This window comes from Notolepis coatsorum, assembly GCF_963971535.1.
Source record: "Notolepis coatsorum genome assembly, chromosome: 19".
NCBI lineage: Eukaryota > Metazoa > Chordata > Actinopteri > Aulopiformes > Paralepididae > Notolepis > Notolepis coatsorum.
In genome coordinates, this window is record NC_140183.1 from 12,430,494 (window position 1) to 12,449,972 (window position 19,479).

Genomic DNA, 19,479 nt, shown 5'->3' on the forward strand with positions numbered 1-19,479 from the left:
GTGGAGGTGAGACAGGGAGACAGGGTGGAGGTGAGACAGGAAGACAGGGTGGAGGTGAGACAGGGTGGAGGTGAGACAGAGAGACAGGGTGGAGGTGAGACAGGGAGACAGGGTGGAGGTGAGACAGGGTGGAGGTGAGACAGAGAGACGGGGTGGAGGAGAGACAGAGAGACAGGGTGGAGGTGAGACAGGGAGACAGGGTGGAGGTGAGACAGAGAGACAGGGTGGAGGTGAGACAGAGAGACAGAGAGACAGGGTGGAGGAGAGACAGAGAGACAGGGAGACAGGGTGGAGGAGAGACAGAGAGACAGGGTGGAGGTGAGACAGAGAGACAGAGAGACAGGGTGGAGGTGAGACAGGGTGGAGGTGAGACAGAGAGACAGGGTGGAGGTGAGACAGGGAGACAGGGTGGAGGTGAGACAGAGAGACAGGGAGACAGGGTGGAGGTGAGACAGAGAGACAGGGTGGAGGAGAGAGAGAGAGACAGGGTGGAGGTGAGACAGAGAGACAGGGTGGAGGTGAGACAGAGGAAGAATTTGGAAGAATCGATAAATCGGGACAAAATTATCGATAAATATCGATATTTTTGAATACATTATTATTATCGATTTATTTTTTTTAATTGGTAGCGTTACCTGAAAACGGTAGTTTCGCTTTACAATACGTTGCAAACAACAAATGTATTGCCCTCCAACTTCTCTAAATGTTGCCACACTTCAGACGGCATCGTCCTGATCGCTACTCAGCGCGACTCGCTGTCGTGGGCCAACTCTACCTCCGAAGCCACTGTGTCGTCCCAACCAGAGTCATGAGCTTGGAAAGAGATTTCATTAGACAGAAATATTGGACGATAAAACCGGATAGGGGATTATTCGACACGGGTGGTGCCGACGCGAATCTCACTACGTTTTATTTTATTCATCCAATTCCATTTCGTCTTCTCCCCCCGGGCCTCCAAACCTCATTCCTGCTAAAGTGCGGTCAAAAAGACAGGCCTGTGGTCAGAGGCTTGGCTGGGTTGCAAAAAGCCCAGAACAGGATATCATAACATGCATTACCTCCCACACCATACAGGCAGAGTATATACTCCTGCCACTGCCCCGTGACCAAGGTACTGGCATTACATACATTACAACTGGAGTAGTTAGGGGTTAAGTGTCTTGCTCAAGAACACTTCCAACACACTGCCCGGGAAGAGCGGGAATCAAACCGGAAACCTCCGGATTACCAGACGACGGCTCTACCTCCTGAGCCACTGTCGCCCCAGATCTACAGTCAGAGCCCTAAGAATCAAGACACACAACTGATGTTAGACATGTTTACCGATTATTTGCGGTAAAGCGTGGATTATTTCACATTAAAAGACGAACAGGAAGCCAAAAAAAAACTACTGTGGGTCTTACTAGGCCTCCGGGTTCAAAAGGCAACAAAGACCCGACGTTGGCTCACTATCTCAGGGTCTGTGTTACTGACGGCACTAACATGGGATTCAATAGCCAGCGGTTTGTCAAGTATTTAGGTCAAATACAGCCATCGGTGTGTGTTGGGAGGCAGACAGGCTCAACTCTTCCTCTAACACACATGAAAACATGAATAATGCAGCTAAACCAAAACCCAGGATTATCCTTCCTCTAGCATTCCCCTGTTGAGAGACCCCCCCCCCCCCTCCCTCCTCCTCCAGCCTGCTGGGGGTTCTCTCATCCTCTGGGCTCCACATTAACATGCAGGAGTTGTAGATAAGGAGGGATGAGTGTCAAACGAGAGAAACCTCCTCATCGCGTCATGGATTTCCTCAGCGGCACTAATCCCTGTAGCTGGCTCACACAGCAGAGCCACATACTAATTCAAGAGGCTGGCAAACCATCTGGTGATGAACACAAACCACCACTCAGTATAATAATATCATAACCAATAAAGACATGCTAGGTTTCCTGCCATTGCCCTTGACCAAGGTACTGGTGTTACAGCTCGAGTTGGTCCCTTGACCAAGGTACTGGTGTTACAGCTCGAGTTGGTCCCTTGACCAAGGTACTGGCATTACAACTGGAGTTGGTCTCTTGACCAAGGTACTGGCATTACAGCTCGAGTTGGTCCCCTGACCAAGGTACTGGCATTACAGCTGGAGTTGGTCCCTTGACCAAGGTACTGGTGTTACAGCTGGAGTTGGTCCCCTGACCAAGGTACTGGCATTACAGCTGGAGTTGGTCCCTTGACCAAGGTACTGGTATTACAGCTGGAGTTGGTCCCCTGACCAAGGTACTGGCATTACGATTAAGATTAAGATTAGATTAAACTGGACTTTGAAGAAGTCTTTAGTCATTGCAGATATCTGCTGTACAGATACAGCAGACATCTCTACAGCACATATCTCTACAGCAGATATCTCTACAGCAGGTATCTCTACAGCAGACATCTCTACAGCAGGTATCTCTACAACAGGTATCTCTACAGCAGGTATCTCTACAGCAGGTGTCTCTACAGCAGGTATCTCTACAGCAGGTGTCTCTACAGCAGATATCTCTACAGCAGACATCTCTACAGCAGGTGTCTCCACAGCAGGTATCTCTACAGCAGACATCTCTACAGCAGACATCTCTACAGCAGGTATCTCTACAGCAGGTATCTCTACAGCAGGTATCTCTACAGCAGACATCTCTACAGCAGGTATCTCTACAGCAGACATCTCTACAGCAGGTATCTCTACAGCAGACATCTCTACAGCAGGTATCTCTAAAGCATGTGTCTCTACTAGTGTTGTCAAAAATATCGAAGTATCGATACATATCGATACTGAATATTTAAAACGGCTTCAATACTCATTTCCCGAAGTACCGATACTTTCTGCAGTATCGGTACCAGCTGGCTTGCTCCCGCAAGTTGTTGACAGACGCGCTGCCAGAGCCTTGCGCTTCCGCCTCCTCCTCCTCGCTCAGAGCAACAGACACAAGCTTACTGCAGCCTCCTCCCCCGGGCAGCGCAGCCCTGTCTTCAGTTTGTAAACAACGCTATTATTAGCCAACGTTAGCTGTCGTTCCTCCGTTAGCTTAATGCTAGCTAGCTGGCCACCTATTACTTCATGGAAACGGAGTAACGTCAAGCCGAGCCCACTACACCAGTACACGCATGAACTCGACACAACTACCCCGTTTCCAACGTTCGGTCGAGCGGAGTGGAAGTCGAGGAGGAGACATGAATAGAATTGATCAACTGGCTATTGTGGCTAACGCTAGTAGCCTCAGTGGCTAATGCCAGTTAGCCGTTCAGCTAACGCTAAACTACAGTGTCTAACTAACTAACGTGACTCTGCAACACCAGTTCCATTAGTGAGGAGGGGGGGTATATTGAAGACGCTTGACAACAGGTTCAAAGATAACTTCACATTTATTGGCAATTCGTTTCCTTATATCGCTTCCTCCAGGTCCCAGTGTGTTGACAAAATGCGATCCTGCTCAGCTACGGAGCTCTCTCTCTCTCTCTCTCTCCCTCTCTCTCCCTCTCTCCCTCTCTCTCTCTCTCTCTCCCTCTCTCTCTCTCACCCTTGTTTTCGGTGCGCTCAGTCAGTAGACCTAAAATCTCCAGCAGCCACTCTCTCTTTCTCTCTCTGATCTAAAGATAAACAAAGGGTTTTAAAAGTGTATTTATCTTCTCGTATAGTACCAGAGAGAAGCTGAGGAGAATCAACCAGCAACAAAAGCAAAATTTGTAAAAAAAAAAAAAAAAATTATAATAAAAAAAAAATTATAATAAATTTTTTTTTTGGTATTGAAAGTATCGAAAGTATCGATACTTTTCAAGGTATCGTATCGAAGTCGAAATTCCAGTATCGTGACAACACTAGTCTCTACAGCAGGTATCTCTACAGCATGTATCTCTACAGCAGACATCTCTACAGCAGGTATCTCTACAGCAGGTATCTCTAAAGCAGGTATCTCTAAAGCAGGTATCTCTAAAGCAGGTATCTCTAAAGCAGGTATCTCTACAACAGGTATCTCTACAGCAGGGCCTAACAAAAATAATGGTTGGTTTCAGGTTGCCGACCGACCCTGCAGATTTATGTGCGACCCAATTTATTTTATGGGAGTTTCTATTGGCGGAAAAAAATACGCATTTTGTAGAGCGCCCTTTGTTCCAGTAGAGAGCGCCAGACTCCAGCAAATGGCCGCAAGCTACAAGCTAATGGCGCCGTGTTAAACTTATTTCAATTCAAGTACTTGGCACTGAAGTGCAAGGCTCCAGCGCCAGAACCTGTACCCTCCACAAGCCAGTCTGCCTTCGACTTGCTGTTTCGTGCACAGCAACGTATACATTTGCCTCCGCTGAGAACTGAACAAAATAAAAAAGACGAGTTGATGAATTCCATCATCAAGAGCCTCCAAACCAGGCGAGTGGGGTTTTCTGTCCAGGCGAGCACAAACCAAGGCTCAGAATTGGTGACGGTGAGTTAACTATTTTACTCAAATGGAACGAGTCTGTCTGTATGTACTGTATCGTTCTGCCATACTAATTGTTATGAAGAATGAGGAGGGGTTTATGCTTCTTTGGGGTTGTTTAATTCCATTGATATCGGTTACATACAGGTGAATACCTCGCTCGTCATCACACACAGCTACATGCTTTACATAGATATAGATAGCCACTAGATAGCCCGCGCTGCCGGCCAATGGAGAGCGACGTCGTCGTAGGGCGGCCATCTTGCTCCAGGCAGCTCAGCTACCGATAACCCTCACTCAAGGCTGACTGGAGCAAAATGGCGGCGGTTCAGCGACGCTGGTGACTCCGCCTTAAGCTATCTAGTGTTCTATATATCTATGCATGCTTACACGTGTATTCCACGACAACAAACTAACTTCCGGTGCCACCCCCTATCTCTCCCGGTCGGAAACACACACCCAGCTAACAGTGACACACACAACGGCAGAACATTATAGTACGTTTCATTTTCATGCAAGCACTGTTTCTGTAATAGTATGAATTTGAGATAATATTTTTTACAATCAAGTTTAATTAAATAGTAAAAAAGTGCAGTCCTGGCATGTCAAGAATGAGAATATATAAAAAGCAAGTATTTCACAATATTTGCACAGCTCTCTGACGTCGGGATATTTAGTGAGTATATTTAGGGGTGGCATTTTTAGTACTACCTTTGTACATTGTACTTTTGTAGTACAGTGTCTTTGTATTTGAACCTTTAGTACATGTGTGGTATTTAATATAATAAAAGCTTTTTGCTGGGAGTCGGAGGCGTGGTATATCTGGTTGTGGATTTCATCCTATTCCTAGATCTGACTCGTTTTAATAACATACATAAATATTTCTTCTTTGATTTGACGGGCAGTGGCAACTTCTAGAGCTCATCTTTCAATCTCTCCATTGAATGATCAGAATATTGGCACAAAAGGTGTGAATGACAGTCTGACATTTTTATATAAAAAATAAACTGACATTTCAATTGTTCTGCGCTTTAAATACGTACATGAATGTCAGAACTTTAATACTTCTGCCCAGTTTGTATTGGAGCTGGCAGAAGAAGCACGTTGTCATGTTCTGTTTTAACCCTGCTGCCCAGTTTGTATTGGAGCTGGCAGAAGAAGCACGTTGTCATGTTCTGTTTTAACCCTGCTGCCAAGTTTGTATTGGAGCTGGCAGAAGAAGCACGTTGTCAATGACTGCATTTGGTCTTTCATGCACTGTTTAACATTGAAGACTTCACTTTAAATAAATGTTCTGTTTTAAAAGGAGTTGTCCATGTCTTCAATACTATAAAAGCAACAATATATGGATATTAAACATCTTGGCAGAGTACATGCACCTGTGGTGTCAAAAAAAAAAAAAATCCCTTTAAAATAAAAAAATAAAAAAATAAAATAAAATAAATTCCCTACCTACCCATGGCCAAACTGACAGCCAACCTGAAACCAACTATTATTTTTGTTAGGCCCAGGTATCTCTAAAGCAGGTATCTCTACAGCAGGTATCTCTAAAGCAGGCATCTCTACAGCAGGCGTCTCTACAGCAGGTATCTCTACAGCATGTATCTCTACAGCAGACATCTCTACAGCAGACATCTCTACAGCAGGTATCTCTACAGCAGAAATCTCTACAGCAGGTATCTCTAAAGCAGGCATCTCTACAGCAGGCGTCTCTATAGCAGGTATATCTACAGCAGGTATCTCTACAGCAGGTATATCTACAGCAGGTATCTCTACAGCAGACATCTCTATAGCAGGTATCTCTACAGCAGGTATCTCTACAGCAGGTATATCTACAGCATGTATCTCTACAGCAGGTATCTCTACAGCAGGTATCTCTACAGCAGGTATCTCTACAGCAGGTATCTCTACAGCAGACATCTCTACAGAAGGTATCTCTACAGCAGACATCTCTACAGCAGGTATCTCTACAGCAGGTATCTCTACAGCAGACATCTCTACAGCAGGTATCTCTAAAGCATGTGTCTCTACAGCAGGTATCTCTACAGCAGACATCTCTACAGCAGGTATCTCTACAGCAGGTATCTCTACAGCAGACATCTCTACAGCAGGTATCTCTACAGCAGGTATCTCTACAGCAGGTATCTCTAAAGCAGGTATCTCTAAAGCAGGTATCTCTAAAGCAGGTATCTCTACAGCAGGTATCTCTAAAGCAGGTATCTCTACAGCAGGTATCTCTAAAGCAGGTATCTCTACAACAGGTATCTCTACAGCAGGTATCTCTAAAGCAGGTATCTCTACAGCAGGTATCTCTAAAGCAGGCATCTCTACAGCAGGTGTCTCTACAGCAGGTATCTCTACAGCATGTATCTCTACAGCAGACATCTCTACAGCAGGTATCTCTACAGCAGACATCTCTACAGCAGAAATCTCTACAGCAGGTATCTCTACAACAGGTATCTCTACAACAGGTATCTCTAAAGCAGGCATCTCTAAAGCAGGCATCTCTACAGCAGGTGTCTCTATAGCAGGTATCTCTACAGCAGGTATCTCTACAGCAGGTATATCTACAGCATGTATCTCTACAGCAGGTATCTCTACAGCAGACATCTCTACAGCAGACATCTCTACAGCAGGTATCTCTACAGCAGACATCTCTACAGCAGGTATCTCTACAACAGACATCTCTACAGCAGGTATCTCTCTACAGCAGACATCTCTACAGCAGACATCTCTACAGCAGACATCTCTACAGCAGGTATCTCTACAGCAGACATCTCTACAGCAGGTATCTCTACAGCAGACATCTCTACAGCAGGTATCTCTCTACAGCAGACATCTCTACAGCAGACATCTCTACAGCAGACATCTCTACAGCAGGTATCTCTCTACAGCAGATATCTCTACAGCACGTATCTCTACAGCAGACATCTCTACAGCAGGTATCTCTACAGCAGGTATCTCTAAAGCAGGTATCTCTACAGCAGGTATCTCTACAGCAGGTATCTCTACAGCAAGTATCTCTACAGCAAGTACCTCTATGGCAGATATCTCTATGACAAGTATCTCCAAAACTAAGCAAATCACAGGAATTTTGGATGAAAGACTGTGTACCGTCTAAAGTAATCCTTCAAAGTAGTGAAACCCTGAGCACCTGACGCTCTAAATAAGCCCCACGAGCTTGAAGCCATAATGCAAACCGTATGAAAACATGTACTTACAGCCGTAGGGTCTTTGTGGTGGAGCTGGGCAGCAGTGACCTGTTTGAAGCCTCCGGGGTACCTTCAGAGAGAAGAGCAGGGACTTCATCTTTTAAACACCTCGACAACTCAGCATTATGTCTTCAGATATTACAGCACAGTAACACGACTAGTCTGAGACTTTTTTTTGTAAATAAACTCCCTTTGAAACGGTGACCGCTGTGTCATTTATGTTTAATGTAGAGATGTCAGCTCTTTGACTGCCAGAGTGAAGTGGAGTGGACTCAACCTTGACGACTTGGACTCGCACTCGACTCAGGCTCTTCTTTGGTGACTCGGACTTGGACTCGAACACTGGGGACTCGACTCGGACTCGACTACAACACTGCCTCTAGCTCATGGAATGAACTCCAACAGCCCTTAACGCTTGAGATTCTCCCCTCAGAGTTTAACACTAGCACAGCCGACAAGGGGTCACATGAGCCCTACTAGGCATTTTCAATAAATGTATCCTCGTCACTCGGTCGAGCTCCAGCTCTGTCACTCAATGACTTTTCCTAAAAGTACCCGTTTTATGTGGCACGGTTTCTGAAATTTCAAAATGACTTCAGGAAAATGTAATTAGAACGTTATTCCACTGTTGGAACAGACGAAAGTCACAGCACTTTGCGAGCGTCTAGCGCAGGGGTGGCCAACCGGTGGCTCGCGAGCCGCATGTGGCTCTTTGCCCCTCAATGTGTGGCTCTTCCATCCAAAAAAATAATAATAATATATATATTTTTTTTTATTTATTTATTTTTTTTTGTCACTCAAACCTACATTTCATTGTGGTAAACCTCATATTTTTATATTCAGAGGTAATTATATAGTTTACACTGTTTATTTTTCTCATATTTCTCATATAAGCTGTCGGGTCATCTGACCCGTTCCTGGCGGGAATCAGTGGCATTTTCTCCATGGCTGTGCTAGTGTTAAGACCTTGATCTTCAACCTTTGTCAATCAAGTTGTAGGTGTTTTATCATTTTGATTGCCAGGCAGCAGGGGGCACTGTGGGCCTTCAGTGCCAGCGTTCTATTCAATGGAGAGAATGGCGTGTTTGCAGTGCTAAAAACTATATTAAATATTATAGCTATGGATCTAATAACGTTTTCGATTGTCATTGAGTTTCTTCCAGTCAACATGCAAAAAACTGATAATTTTTTCATCCGTACATTTCCGTTTTATACCGTGGTGAATATGAGTATAGTTTCAGTGATTCTGAGTAAACTGAGTAATCTCATGAAAAGACGCGAAAACAGCGTTTTATTGGAATTCACTTATCACGTTGCCATTCCTTGCTTGGATCAACAATCAATCTGAAATCAACGCTATATTATCGGTATTATCTTTCATCATGTACGGATGAAAGGGGGCTTGCAGCGGGGCGCCCATTCGTGCCGTGATGTGACCAACGGGACACAACACACACATAAAACACAGACACAGAGCGATCGTGGGGGAAAGAATATCAGATCAACGCAAGATCGGTAATATAGAGTCCTTACCTTGTCTCTGATGTCATGCAAAAAGAATAATCCAATTATCTGATCGCCATTCCAGATATCCACAGCGATCCTGTCTCCGACGTTATCCGGCATTGCACATGAACGGGCGGTTGTCCAAGCCATCCCTACAAGCGCTTGTTTTGCCCCCACGCCGCAGCTCGGTAGAGAAAAGAAACTACATCGTTTCAAATGGAGTGCAATAGCGGCCGCAAGGTGGCGGTATTGACCGTCTGCGATCTCAGACACATTCAGTACAGCATGCACAGGCTGCGCCGATGAATTATGAATGGCAATAGCGAATAAAAGAAATACCGAAACAGAAACGTAGATCTACGTTTCCGGCACTCAAGCGCTGGGCCACAGAAACGTAGATCTCAGTTTTTCGGCAACCAAAGGGTTAATTGATTGTTATCCTTACTAGTCTAATTGATATTATATGCTGTGTGGTTTTATATGCCTTTTTTTTTTGCTTAATTATGTACACTCGACTGTATGTAACGTTGCCCTTTGAGTTTAAATAGAGGTGTGAAATTAAATAAAATGAAAAAAACAAGTATAACATAGTTATAATACATGTGCTATATAGTAATTTGTCATACTGCGAATTCCTCCAGACCTCACATCAAAGCAAAACAAAAGCGTTATTGTTTGGCGGCATCAAATATTCTACCAGTAAGGCAGTATTTATCCTGTGTGAGTACTTTCTGTAAGGCAGTATTTACCCTGTGTGAGTACTTTGTGTAAGGAAGTATTTATCCTGTGTGAGTACTTTCTGTAAGGCAGAATTTATCCTGTGTGAGTACTTTCTGTAAGGCAGTATTTTTCCTGTGAGTACTTTCTGTACGGCAGTATTTACCCTGTGTGAGTACTTTCTGTAAGGCAGTATTTATCCTGTGTGAGTACTTTCTGTACGGCAGTATTTACCCTGTGTGAGTACTTTCTGTAAGGCAGTATTTATCCTGTGTCAGTACTTTCTGTAAGGCAGTATTTATCCTGTGTGAGTACTTTCTGTACGGCAGTATTTACCCTGTGTGAGTACTTTCTGTAAGGCAAGTAAGGCAGTATTTATCCTGTGTGAGTACTTTCTGTACGGCAGTATTTACCCTGTGTGAGTACTTTCTGTAAGGCAGTATTTATCCTGTGTCAGTACTTTCTGTAAGGCAGTATTTATCCTGTGTGAGTACTTTCTGTACGGCAGTATTTATCCTGTGTGAGTACTTTCTGTAAGGCAGTATTTATCCTGTGTGAGTACTTTCTGTATGGCAGTATTTATCCTGTGTCAGTACTTTCTGTACGGCAGTATTTATCCTGTGTGAGTACTTTCTGTACGGCAGTATTTATCCTGTGTGAGTACTTTCTGTATGGCAGTATTTATCCTGTGTCAGTACTTTCTGTACGGCAGTATTTATCCTGTGTGAGTACTTTCTGTAAGGCAGTATTTATCCTGTGTCAGTACTTTCTGTACAGTATTTATCCTGTGTCAGTACTTTCTGTAAGGCAGTATTTATCCTGTGTAAGTACTTTCTGTACGGCAGTATTTATCCTGTGTGAGTACTTTCTGTACGGCAGTATTTATCCTGTGTGAGTACTTTCTGTAAGGCAGTATTTATCCTGTGTGAGTACTTTCTGTACGGCAGTATTTATCCTGTGTGAGTACTTTCTGTACGGCAGTATTTATCCTGTGTGAGTACTTTCTGTAAGGCAGTATTTATCCTGTGTGAGTACTTTCTGTACGGCAGTATTTATCCTGTCTGAGTACTTTCTGTACGGCAGTATTTATCCTGTGTGAGTACTTTCTGTACACTTTCTGTACGGCAGTATTTATCCTGTGTGAGTACTTTCTGTACGGCAGTATTTATCCTGTGTGAGTACTTTCTGTACGGCAGTATTTATCCTGTGTGAGTACTTTCTGTACGGCAGTATTTATCCTGTGTGAGTACTTTCTGTACGGCAGTATTTATCCTGTGTGAGTACTTTCTGTACGGCATAGGGCTGAGCTGAAACGTTCGAACGTCCGGACCTTCGTTCGTTATGTTGGCGTTCGAATTCTAAATCAACATTCAAATTTTTTATTCTGTTTAAAGTTTAAACCAATGGGGGTTTTCTTCACAGTTGCACACACTATAGGCTACACTACTAGGTCTACACTATAGCCTACACTATAGGCTACACTACTAGGTCTACACTATAGGGTACACTACTAGGTCTACACTACTAGGTCTACACTATAGGCTACACTACTAGGTCTACACTACTAGGTCTACACTATAGGCTACACTACTAGGTCTACACTATAAGCTACACTATAGGCTACACTGTAGGCTACACTATAGGCTACACTACTAGGTCTACACTACTAGGTCTACACTATAGGCTACACTACTAGGTCTACACTACTAGGTCTACACTACTAGGTCTACACTACTAGGTCTACACTACTAGGTCTACACTACTAGGTCTACACTATAGGCTACACTACTAGGTCTACACTACTAGGTCTACACTATAGGCTACACTATAGGCTACACTACTAGGTCTACACTATAGGCTACACTACTAGGTCTACACTACTAGGTCTACACTATAGGCTACACTACTAGGTCTACACTACTAGGTCTACACTACTAGGTCTACACTATAGGCTACACTATAGGCTACACTACTAGGTCTACACTACTAGGTCTACACTATAGGCTACACTACTAGGTCTACACTACTAGGTCTACACTATAGGCTACACTACTAGGTCTACACTACTAGGTCTACACTATAGGCTACACTACTAGGTCTACACTATAGGCTACACTACTAGGTCTACACTACTAGGTCTACACTATAGGCTACACTACTAGGTCTACACTACTAGGTCTACACTACTAGGTCTACACTATAGGCTACACTACTAGGTCTACACTATAGGCTACACTATAGGCTACACTACTAGGTCTACACTACTAGGTCTACACTATAGGCTACACTACTAGGTCTACACTATAGGCTACACTACTAGGTCTACACTATAGGCTACACTACTAGGTCTACACTATAGGCTACACTACTAGGTCTACACTATAGGCTACACTACTAGGTCTACACTACTAGGTCTACACTACTAGGTCTACACTATAGGCTACACTACTAGGTCTACACTACTAGGTCTACACTATAGGCTACACTACTAGGTCTACACTATAGGCTACACTACTAGGTCTACACTACTAGGTCTACACTATAGGCTACACTACTAGGTCTACACTACTAGGTCTACACTATAGGCTACACTATAGGCTACACTACTAGGTCTACACTACTAGGTCTACACTATAGGCTACACTATAGGCTACACTACTAGGTCTACACTATAGGGTACACTACTAGGTCTACACTACTAGGTCTACACTATAGGCTACACTACTAGGTCTACACTACTAGGTCTACACTATAGGCTACACTACTAGGTCTACACTATAGGCTACACTACTAGGTCTACACTATAGGCTACACTACTAGGTCTACACTATAGGCTACACTACTAGGTCTACACTACTAGGTCTACACTATAGGCTACACTATAGGCTACACTACTAGGTCTACACTACTAGGTCTACACTATAGGCTACACTACTAGGTCTACACTACTAGGTCTACACTATAGGCTACACTACTAGGTCTACACTATAGGCTACACTACTAGGTCTACACTATAGGCTACACTATAGGCTACACTACTAGGTCTACACTATAGGCTACACTACTAGGTCTACACTACTAGGTCTACACTATAGGCTACACTACTAGGTCTACACTACTAGGTCTACACTATAGGCTACACTACTAGGTCTACACTACTAGGTCTACACTATAGGCTACACTATAGGCTACACTACTAGGTCTACACTACTAGGTCTACACTATAGGCTACACTACTAGGTCTACACTATAGGCTACACTATAGGCTACACTACTAGGTCTACACTACTAGGTCTACACTACTAGGTCTACACTATAGGCTACACTATAGGCTACACTACTAGGTCTACACTACTAGGTCTACACTATAGGCTACACTATAGGCTACACTACTAGGTCTACACTATAGGCTACACTACTAGGTCTACACTATAGGCTACACTATAGGCTACACTACTAGGTCTACACTATAGGCTACACTACTAGGTCTACACTACTAGGTCTACACTATAGGCTACACTATAGGCTACACTACTAGGTCTACACTATAGGCTACACTATAGGCTACACTACTAGGTCTACACTATAGGCTACACTACTAGGTCTACACTATAGGCTACACTATAGGCTACACTACTAGGTCTACACTATAGGCTACACTATAGGCTACACTACTAGGTCTACACTATAGGCTACACTACTAGGTCTACACTATAGGCTACACTACTAGGTCTACACTACTAGGTCTACACTATAGGCTACACTACTAGGTCTACACTACTAGGTCTACACTATAGGCTACACTACTAGGTCTACACTATAGGCTACACTACTAGGTCTACACTATAGGCTACACTACTAGGTCTACACTACTAGGCTACACTACTAGGTCTACACTATAGGCTACACTACTAGGTCTACACTACTAGGTCTACACTACTAGGTCTACACTATAGGCTACACTACTAGGTCTACACTATAGGCTACACTACTAGGTCTACACTACTAGGTCTACACTATAGGCTACACTACTAGGTCTACACTACTAGGTCTACACTACTAGGCTACACTAGGCTACACTACTAGGTCTACACTATAGGCTACACTACTAGGTCTACACTACTAGGTCTACACTATAGGCTACACTACTAGGTCTACACTACTAGGCTACACTACTAGGTCTACACTATAGGCTACACTACTAGGTCTACACTACTAGGTCTACACTATAGGCTACACTACTAGGTCTACACTACTAGGTCTACACTACTAGGCTACACTATAGGCTACACTATAGGCTACACTACTAGGTCTACACTACTAGGTCTACACTATAGGCTACACTATAGGCTACACTACTAGGTCTACACTACTAGGTCTACACTATAGGCTACACTATAGGCTACACTACTAGGTCTACACTACTAGGTCTACACTATAGGCTACACTACTAGGCTACACTACTAGGTCTACACTACTAGGTCTACACTATAGGCTACACTACTAGGTCTACACTACTAGGTCTACACTACTAGGCTACACTACTAGGCTACACTACTAGGTCTACACTATAGGTCTACACTACTAGGTCTACACTATAGGCTACACTACTAGGTCTACACTACTAGGTCTACACTACTAGGTCTACACTACTAGGTCTACACTACTAGGTCTACACTATAGGCTACACTATAGGTCTACACTACTAGGTCTACACTACTAGGTCTACTCTGATAGGGGCTACACTACTAGGGTCTACACTATAGGCTACACTACTAGGTCTACACTACTAGGTCTACACTACTAGGTCTTATAGGCTACACTACTAGGTCTACACTATAGGCTACACTACTAGGTCTACACTACTAGGTCTACACTATAGGCTACACTACTAGGTCTACACTATAGGCTACACTACTAGGTCTACACTATAGGCTACACTACTAGGTCTACACTACTAGGTCTACACTATAGGCTACACTACTAGGTCTACACTACTAGGTCTACACTATAGGCTACACTACTAGGTCTACACTACTAGGTCTACACTATAGGCTACACTACTAGGTCTACACTACTAGGTCTACACTATAGGCTACACTACTAGGTCTACACTACTAGGTCTACACTACTAGGTCTACACTACTAGGTCTACACTATAGGCTACACTACTAGGTCTACACTATAGGCTACACTATAGGCTACACTACTAGGTCTACACTACTAGGTCTACACTATAGGCTACACTACTAGGTCTACACTACTAGGTCTACACTACTAGGTCTACACTACTAGGTCTACACTATAGGCTACACTACTAGGTCTACACTATAGGCTACACTACTAGGTCTACACTACTAGGTCTACACTATAGGCTACACTACTAGGTCTACACTACTAGGTCTACACTATAGGCTACACTACTAGGTCTACACTACTAGGTATACACTATAGGCTACACTACTAGGTCTACACTATAGGCTACACTACTAGGTCTACACTATAGGCTACACTACTAGGTCTACACTATAGGCTACACTACTAGGTCTACACTATAGGCTACACTACTAGGTCTACACTACTAGGTCTACACTATAGGCTACACTACTAGGTCTACACTACTAGGTCTACACTATAGGCTACACTACTAGGTCTACACTATAGGCTACACTACTAGGTCTACACTATAGGCTACACTACTAGGTCTACACTATAGGCTACACTACTAGGTCTACACTATAGGCTACACTACTAGGTATACACTATAGGCTACACTGTAGGCTACACTATAGGCTACACTACTAGGTCTACACTATAGGCTACACTACTAGGTCTACACTATAGGCTACACTACTAGGTATACACTATAGGCTACACTACTAGGTCTACACTATAGGCTACACTACTAGGTCTACACTACTAGGTCTACACTATAGGCTACACTACTAGGTCTACACTACTAGGTCTACACTATAGGCTACACTATAGGCTACACTACTAGGTCTACACTACTAGGTCTACACTATAGGCTACACTACTAGGTCTACACTATAGGCTACACTACTAGGTATACACTATAGGCTACACTATAGGCTACACTACTAGGTCTACACTACTAGGTCTACACTATAGGCTACACTACTAGGTCTACACTACTAGGTCTACACTACTAGGTCTACACTATAGGCTACACTGTAGGCTACACTATAGGCTACACTATAGGCTACACTACTAGGTCTACACTATAGGCTACACTATAGGCTACACTACTAGGTCTACACTACTAGGTCTACACTATAGGCTACACTACTAGGTCTACACTATAGGCTACACTACTAGGTCTACACTACTAGGTCTACACTATAGGCTACACTATAGGCTACACTACTAGGTCTACACTACTAGGTCTACACTATAGGCTAAACTACTAGGTCTACACTATAGGCTACACTACTAGGTCTACACTATAGGCTACACTATAGGCTACACTACTAGGTCTACACTATAGGCTACACTACTAGGTCTACACTATAGGCTACACTATAGGCTACACTACTAGGTCTACACTATAGGCTACACTACTAGGTCTACACTACTAGGTCTACACTACTAGGTCTACACTATAGGCTACACTACTAGGTTACACTACTAGGTCTACACTACTAGGTCTACACTACTAGGTCTACACTATAGGCTACACTACTAGGTCTACACTACTAGGTCTACACTATAGGCTACACTACTAGGTCTACACTATAGGCTACACTACTAGGTCTACACTATAGGCTACACTACTAGGTCTACACTATAGGCTACACTACTAGGTATACACTATAGGCTACACTGTAGGCTACACTATAGGCTACACTACTAGGTCTACACTATAGGCTACACTACTAGGTCTACACTATAGGCTACACTACTAGGTATACACTATAGGCTACACTACTAGGTCTACACTACTAGGTCTACACTATAGGCTACACTACTAGGTCTACACTACTAGGTCTACACTATAGGCTACACTACTAGGTATACACTATAGGCTACACTGTAGGCTACACTATAGGCTACACTACTAGGTCTACACTATAGGCTACACTATAGGCTACACTACTAGGTCTACACTACTAGGTCTACACTATAGGCTACACTACTAGGTCTACACTATAGGCTACACTACTAGGTCTACACTATAGGCTACACTACTAGGTCTACACTACTAGGTCTACACTATAGGCTACACTACTAGGTCTACACTACTAGGTCTACACTATAGGCTACACTATAGGCTACACTACTAGGTCTACACTATAGGATACACTACTAGGTCTACACTATAGGCTAAACTACTAGGTCTACACTATAGGCTACACTACTAGGTCTACACTATAGGCTACACTATAGGCTACACTACTAGGTCTACACTATAGGCTACACTACTAGGTCTACACTATAGGCTACACTATAGGCTACACTACTAGGTCTACACTATAGGCTACACTACTAGGTCTACACTACTAGGTCTACACTACTAGGTCTACACTATAGGCTACACTACTAGGTTACACTACTAGGTCTACACTACTAGGTCTACACTACTAGGTCTACACTACTAGGTCTACACTATAGGCTACACTACTAGGTATACACTATAGGCTACACTACTAGGTCTACACTACTAGGTCTACACTATAGGCTACACTACTAGGTCTACACTATAGGCTACACTATAGGCTACACTACTAGGTCTACACTATAGGCTACACTACTAGGTCTACACTATAGGCTACACTACTAGGTCTACACTATAGTCTACACCAGTGTTTCCCAACCGGGGGTACGCGTACCCCTAGGGGTACGTGGGTGGTCCCCAGGGGGTACATGAAAAGATTAAAAAAATAAATAAAAAATAATTTTATCTTTTATTTTTTAAACAAGTTCAGAGGAAAGAAACATTCACATCAGCATTTTATATTAATTCCCACAGTGGCATAGAAAAGTGTCTTTTCAGTATATAGATTGTCCGTCAGTATAGTCATATACTGTGTAGCCTGCCTGCTTGCAGTTGTGATTTTTAGAGATGAGTCATCGTTTAATAATAAAATGTGTGGCAAACAAGGTTTGTTTATCTCCGTTATATTAGTGAGAAATAATGCAACCTTGGCCCAAAAAGCTAGTACTCCTGGACATTCCCACATCATATGTATGCATGTTCCTATGACTTTTTGCGGACATAAAGCACACAGGGGACTTTGTAAAATTTTGATTTGACAGAGTTTCCTGGGTGACAGATAAAATCTTTGTATCAGTTTGTAATGAGTTAATTGATTATTATAATTACGAGAGGTTAGCGGAATATTATCCCATACATTCTGCCAATTTATGCAGGCGTTGTAATCCTTTAAATCTATGTTCCGGACAGTGGTATTACCTGTAGCTCTGTTTAGTTTTCCTTGTATTTTATTATATAACCCAGAAACAAAACCATTTTTAACATTTATGCCACTCACTATCATCATTAAAAGGATGAACTGGTAAAGGCTGATTCCATGAGACACCATAAGTGCGCATTGCAGTGTGCAACTGTAAATAAAAAAAGAAGGATGTACTACTACTAGGGACAAAACTAGGGACAAGATTTGCTTGAGCTCTTGAAAGGATCTGAGACCGTATTCACTGTATATGTCAGATAGTTTGTGAATACCTTGTCTTTGCCAATTGGGAAATGTAGCTGGTTTCCCTCCCAAAAGTAAGAAGTTGTTATCAAAAATAGGGGTATCTAGGTGCCATTTTGTGTCCCACTGTCCCATTTCAGCAATATATTTCCAAACGTAAATTGAATGTGCTATACGTCCGTTCAAAAAACCCTGACGAAGTTTGAAGCCCAAAAACAGGCTTCGGGGACAGCTCTACGGCCCGTGTGAGTACTTTCTGTAAGGCAGTGTGTTTACCCTGTGTGGGAGGAGTAGACCTTCTGTTCCCACTTGTTCCCAGAGAACGCTATGTGTCTGGTGTTCACCACCACCACATGGTCACCACAGTCACCTGAGAAGACAAGACAGATCATCACACAGAGATACAGGCAGAACAGCGAGGCAGTCGAGGACACTATAAAAGGAGGAAGGGTCATTATGTTACCTGCGCAGTTAGCATAGTGGTTAATAGACAAGACCACTCCTTCATACAGTTAGCATTAGGGCTGTACCGAATAGTTTGAAGCTTCTAAGCTTCGTTCATAACGTTGACATGTAATATATAATGTACAGTTAATATATAATATAGTCAATATATAATATACAGTCAATATATATAATAATATAGTCAATATATAATATAGTCCATATATAATATAGTCAATATATAATATACAGTCAATATATTATAATAATGTACAGTCAATATATAATATACTTAAGCATTACATCACACGCAGGAGTGGTTTGTGACCAATAAACCATGCCTAGGGGTGGTCGTTAGGCCCGAGGCGCAGCCGAGGGTCGTTAGACCCCCCTAGGCATGGTTTATTGGTCACAAACCACGACTGCACGTGGTGTAAAGCTTTTATACAACTGCCAGATTCATCCAACCTTATTTCTATACAATAAACACAC

General features: G+C 43.0%; 1 protein-coding gene across 1 annotated transcript in view; it reads right to left on the bottom strand.

Moving 5' to 3' along the window:
- Nucleotides 1-19,479, bottom strand: part of mrpl13 (mitochondrial ribosomal protein L13) — a 45,080-nt gene that overhangs the window by 12,852 nt on the left and 12,749 nt on the right. The window contains exons 3-4 of the mRNA XM_084336479.1: nt 18,820-18,913; nt 7,652-7,712 (exon numbers count right to left, since the gene is read on the bottom strand). Of these exons, the coding sequence (XP_084192605.1) occupies nt 7,652-7,712; nt 18,820-18,913 (155 nt within the window). The remainder of the gene's footprint in view (nt 1-7,651; nt 7,713-18,819; nt 18,914-19,479) is intronic.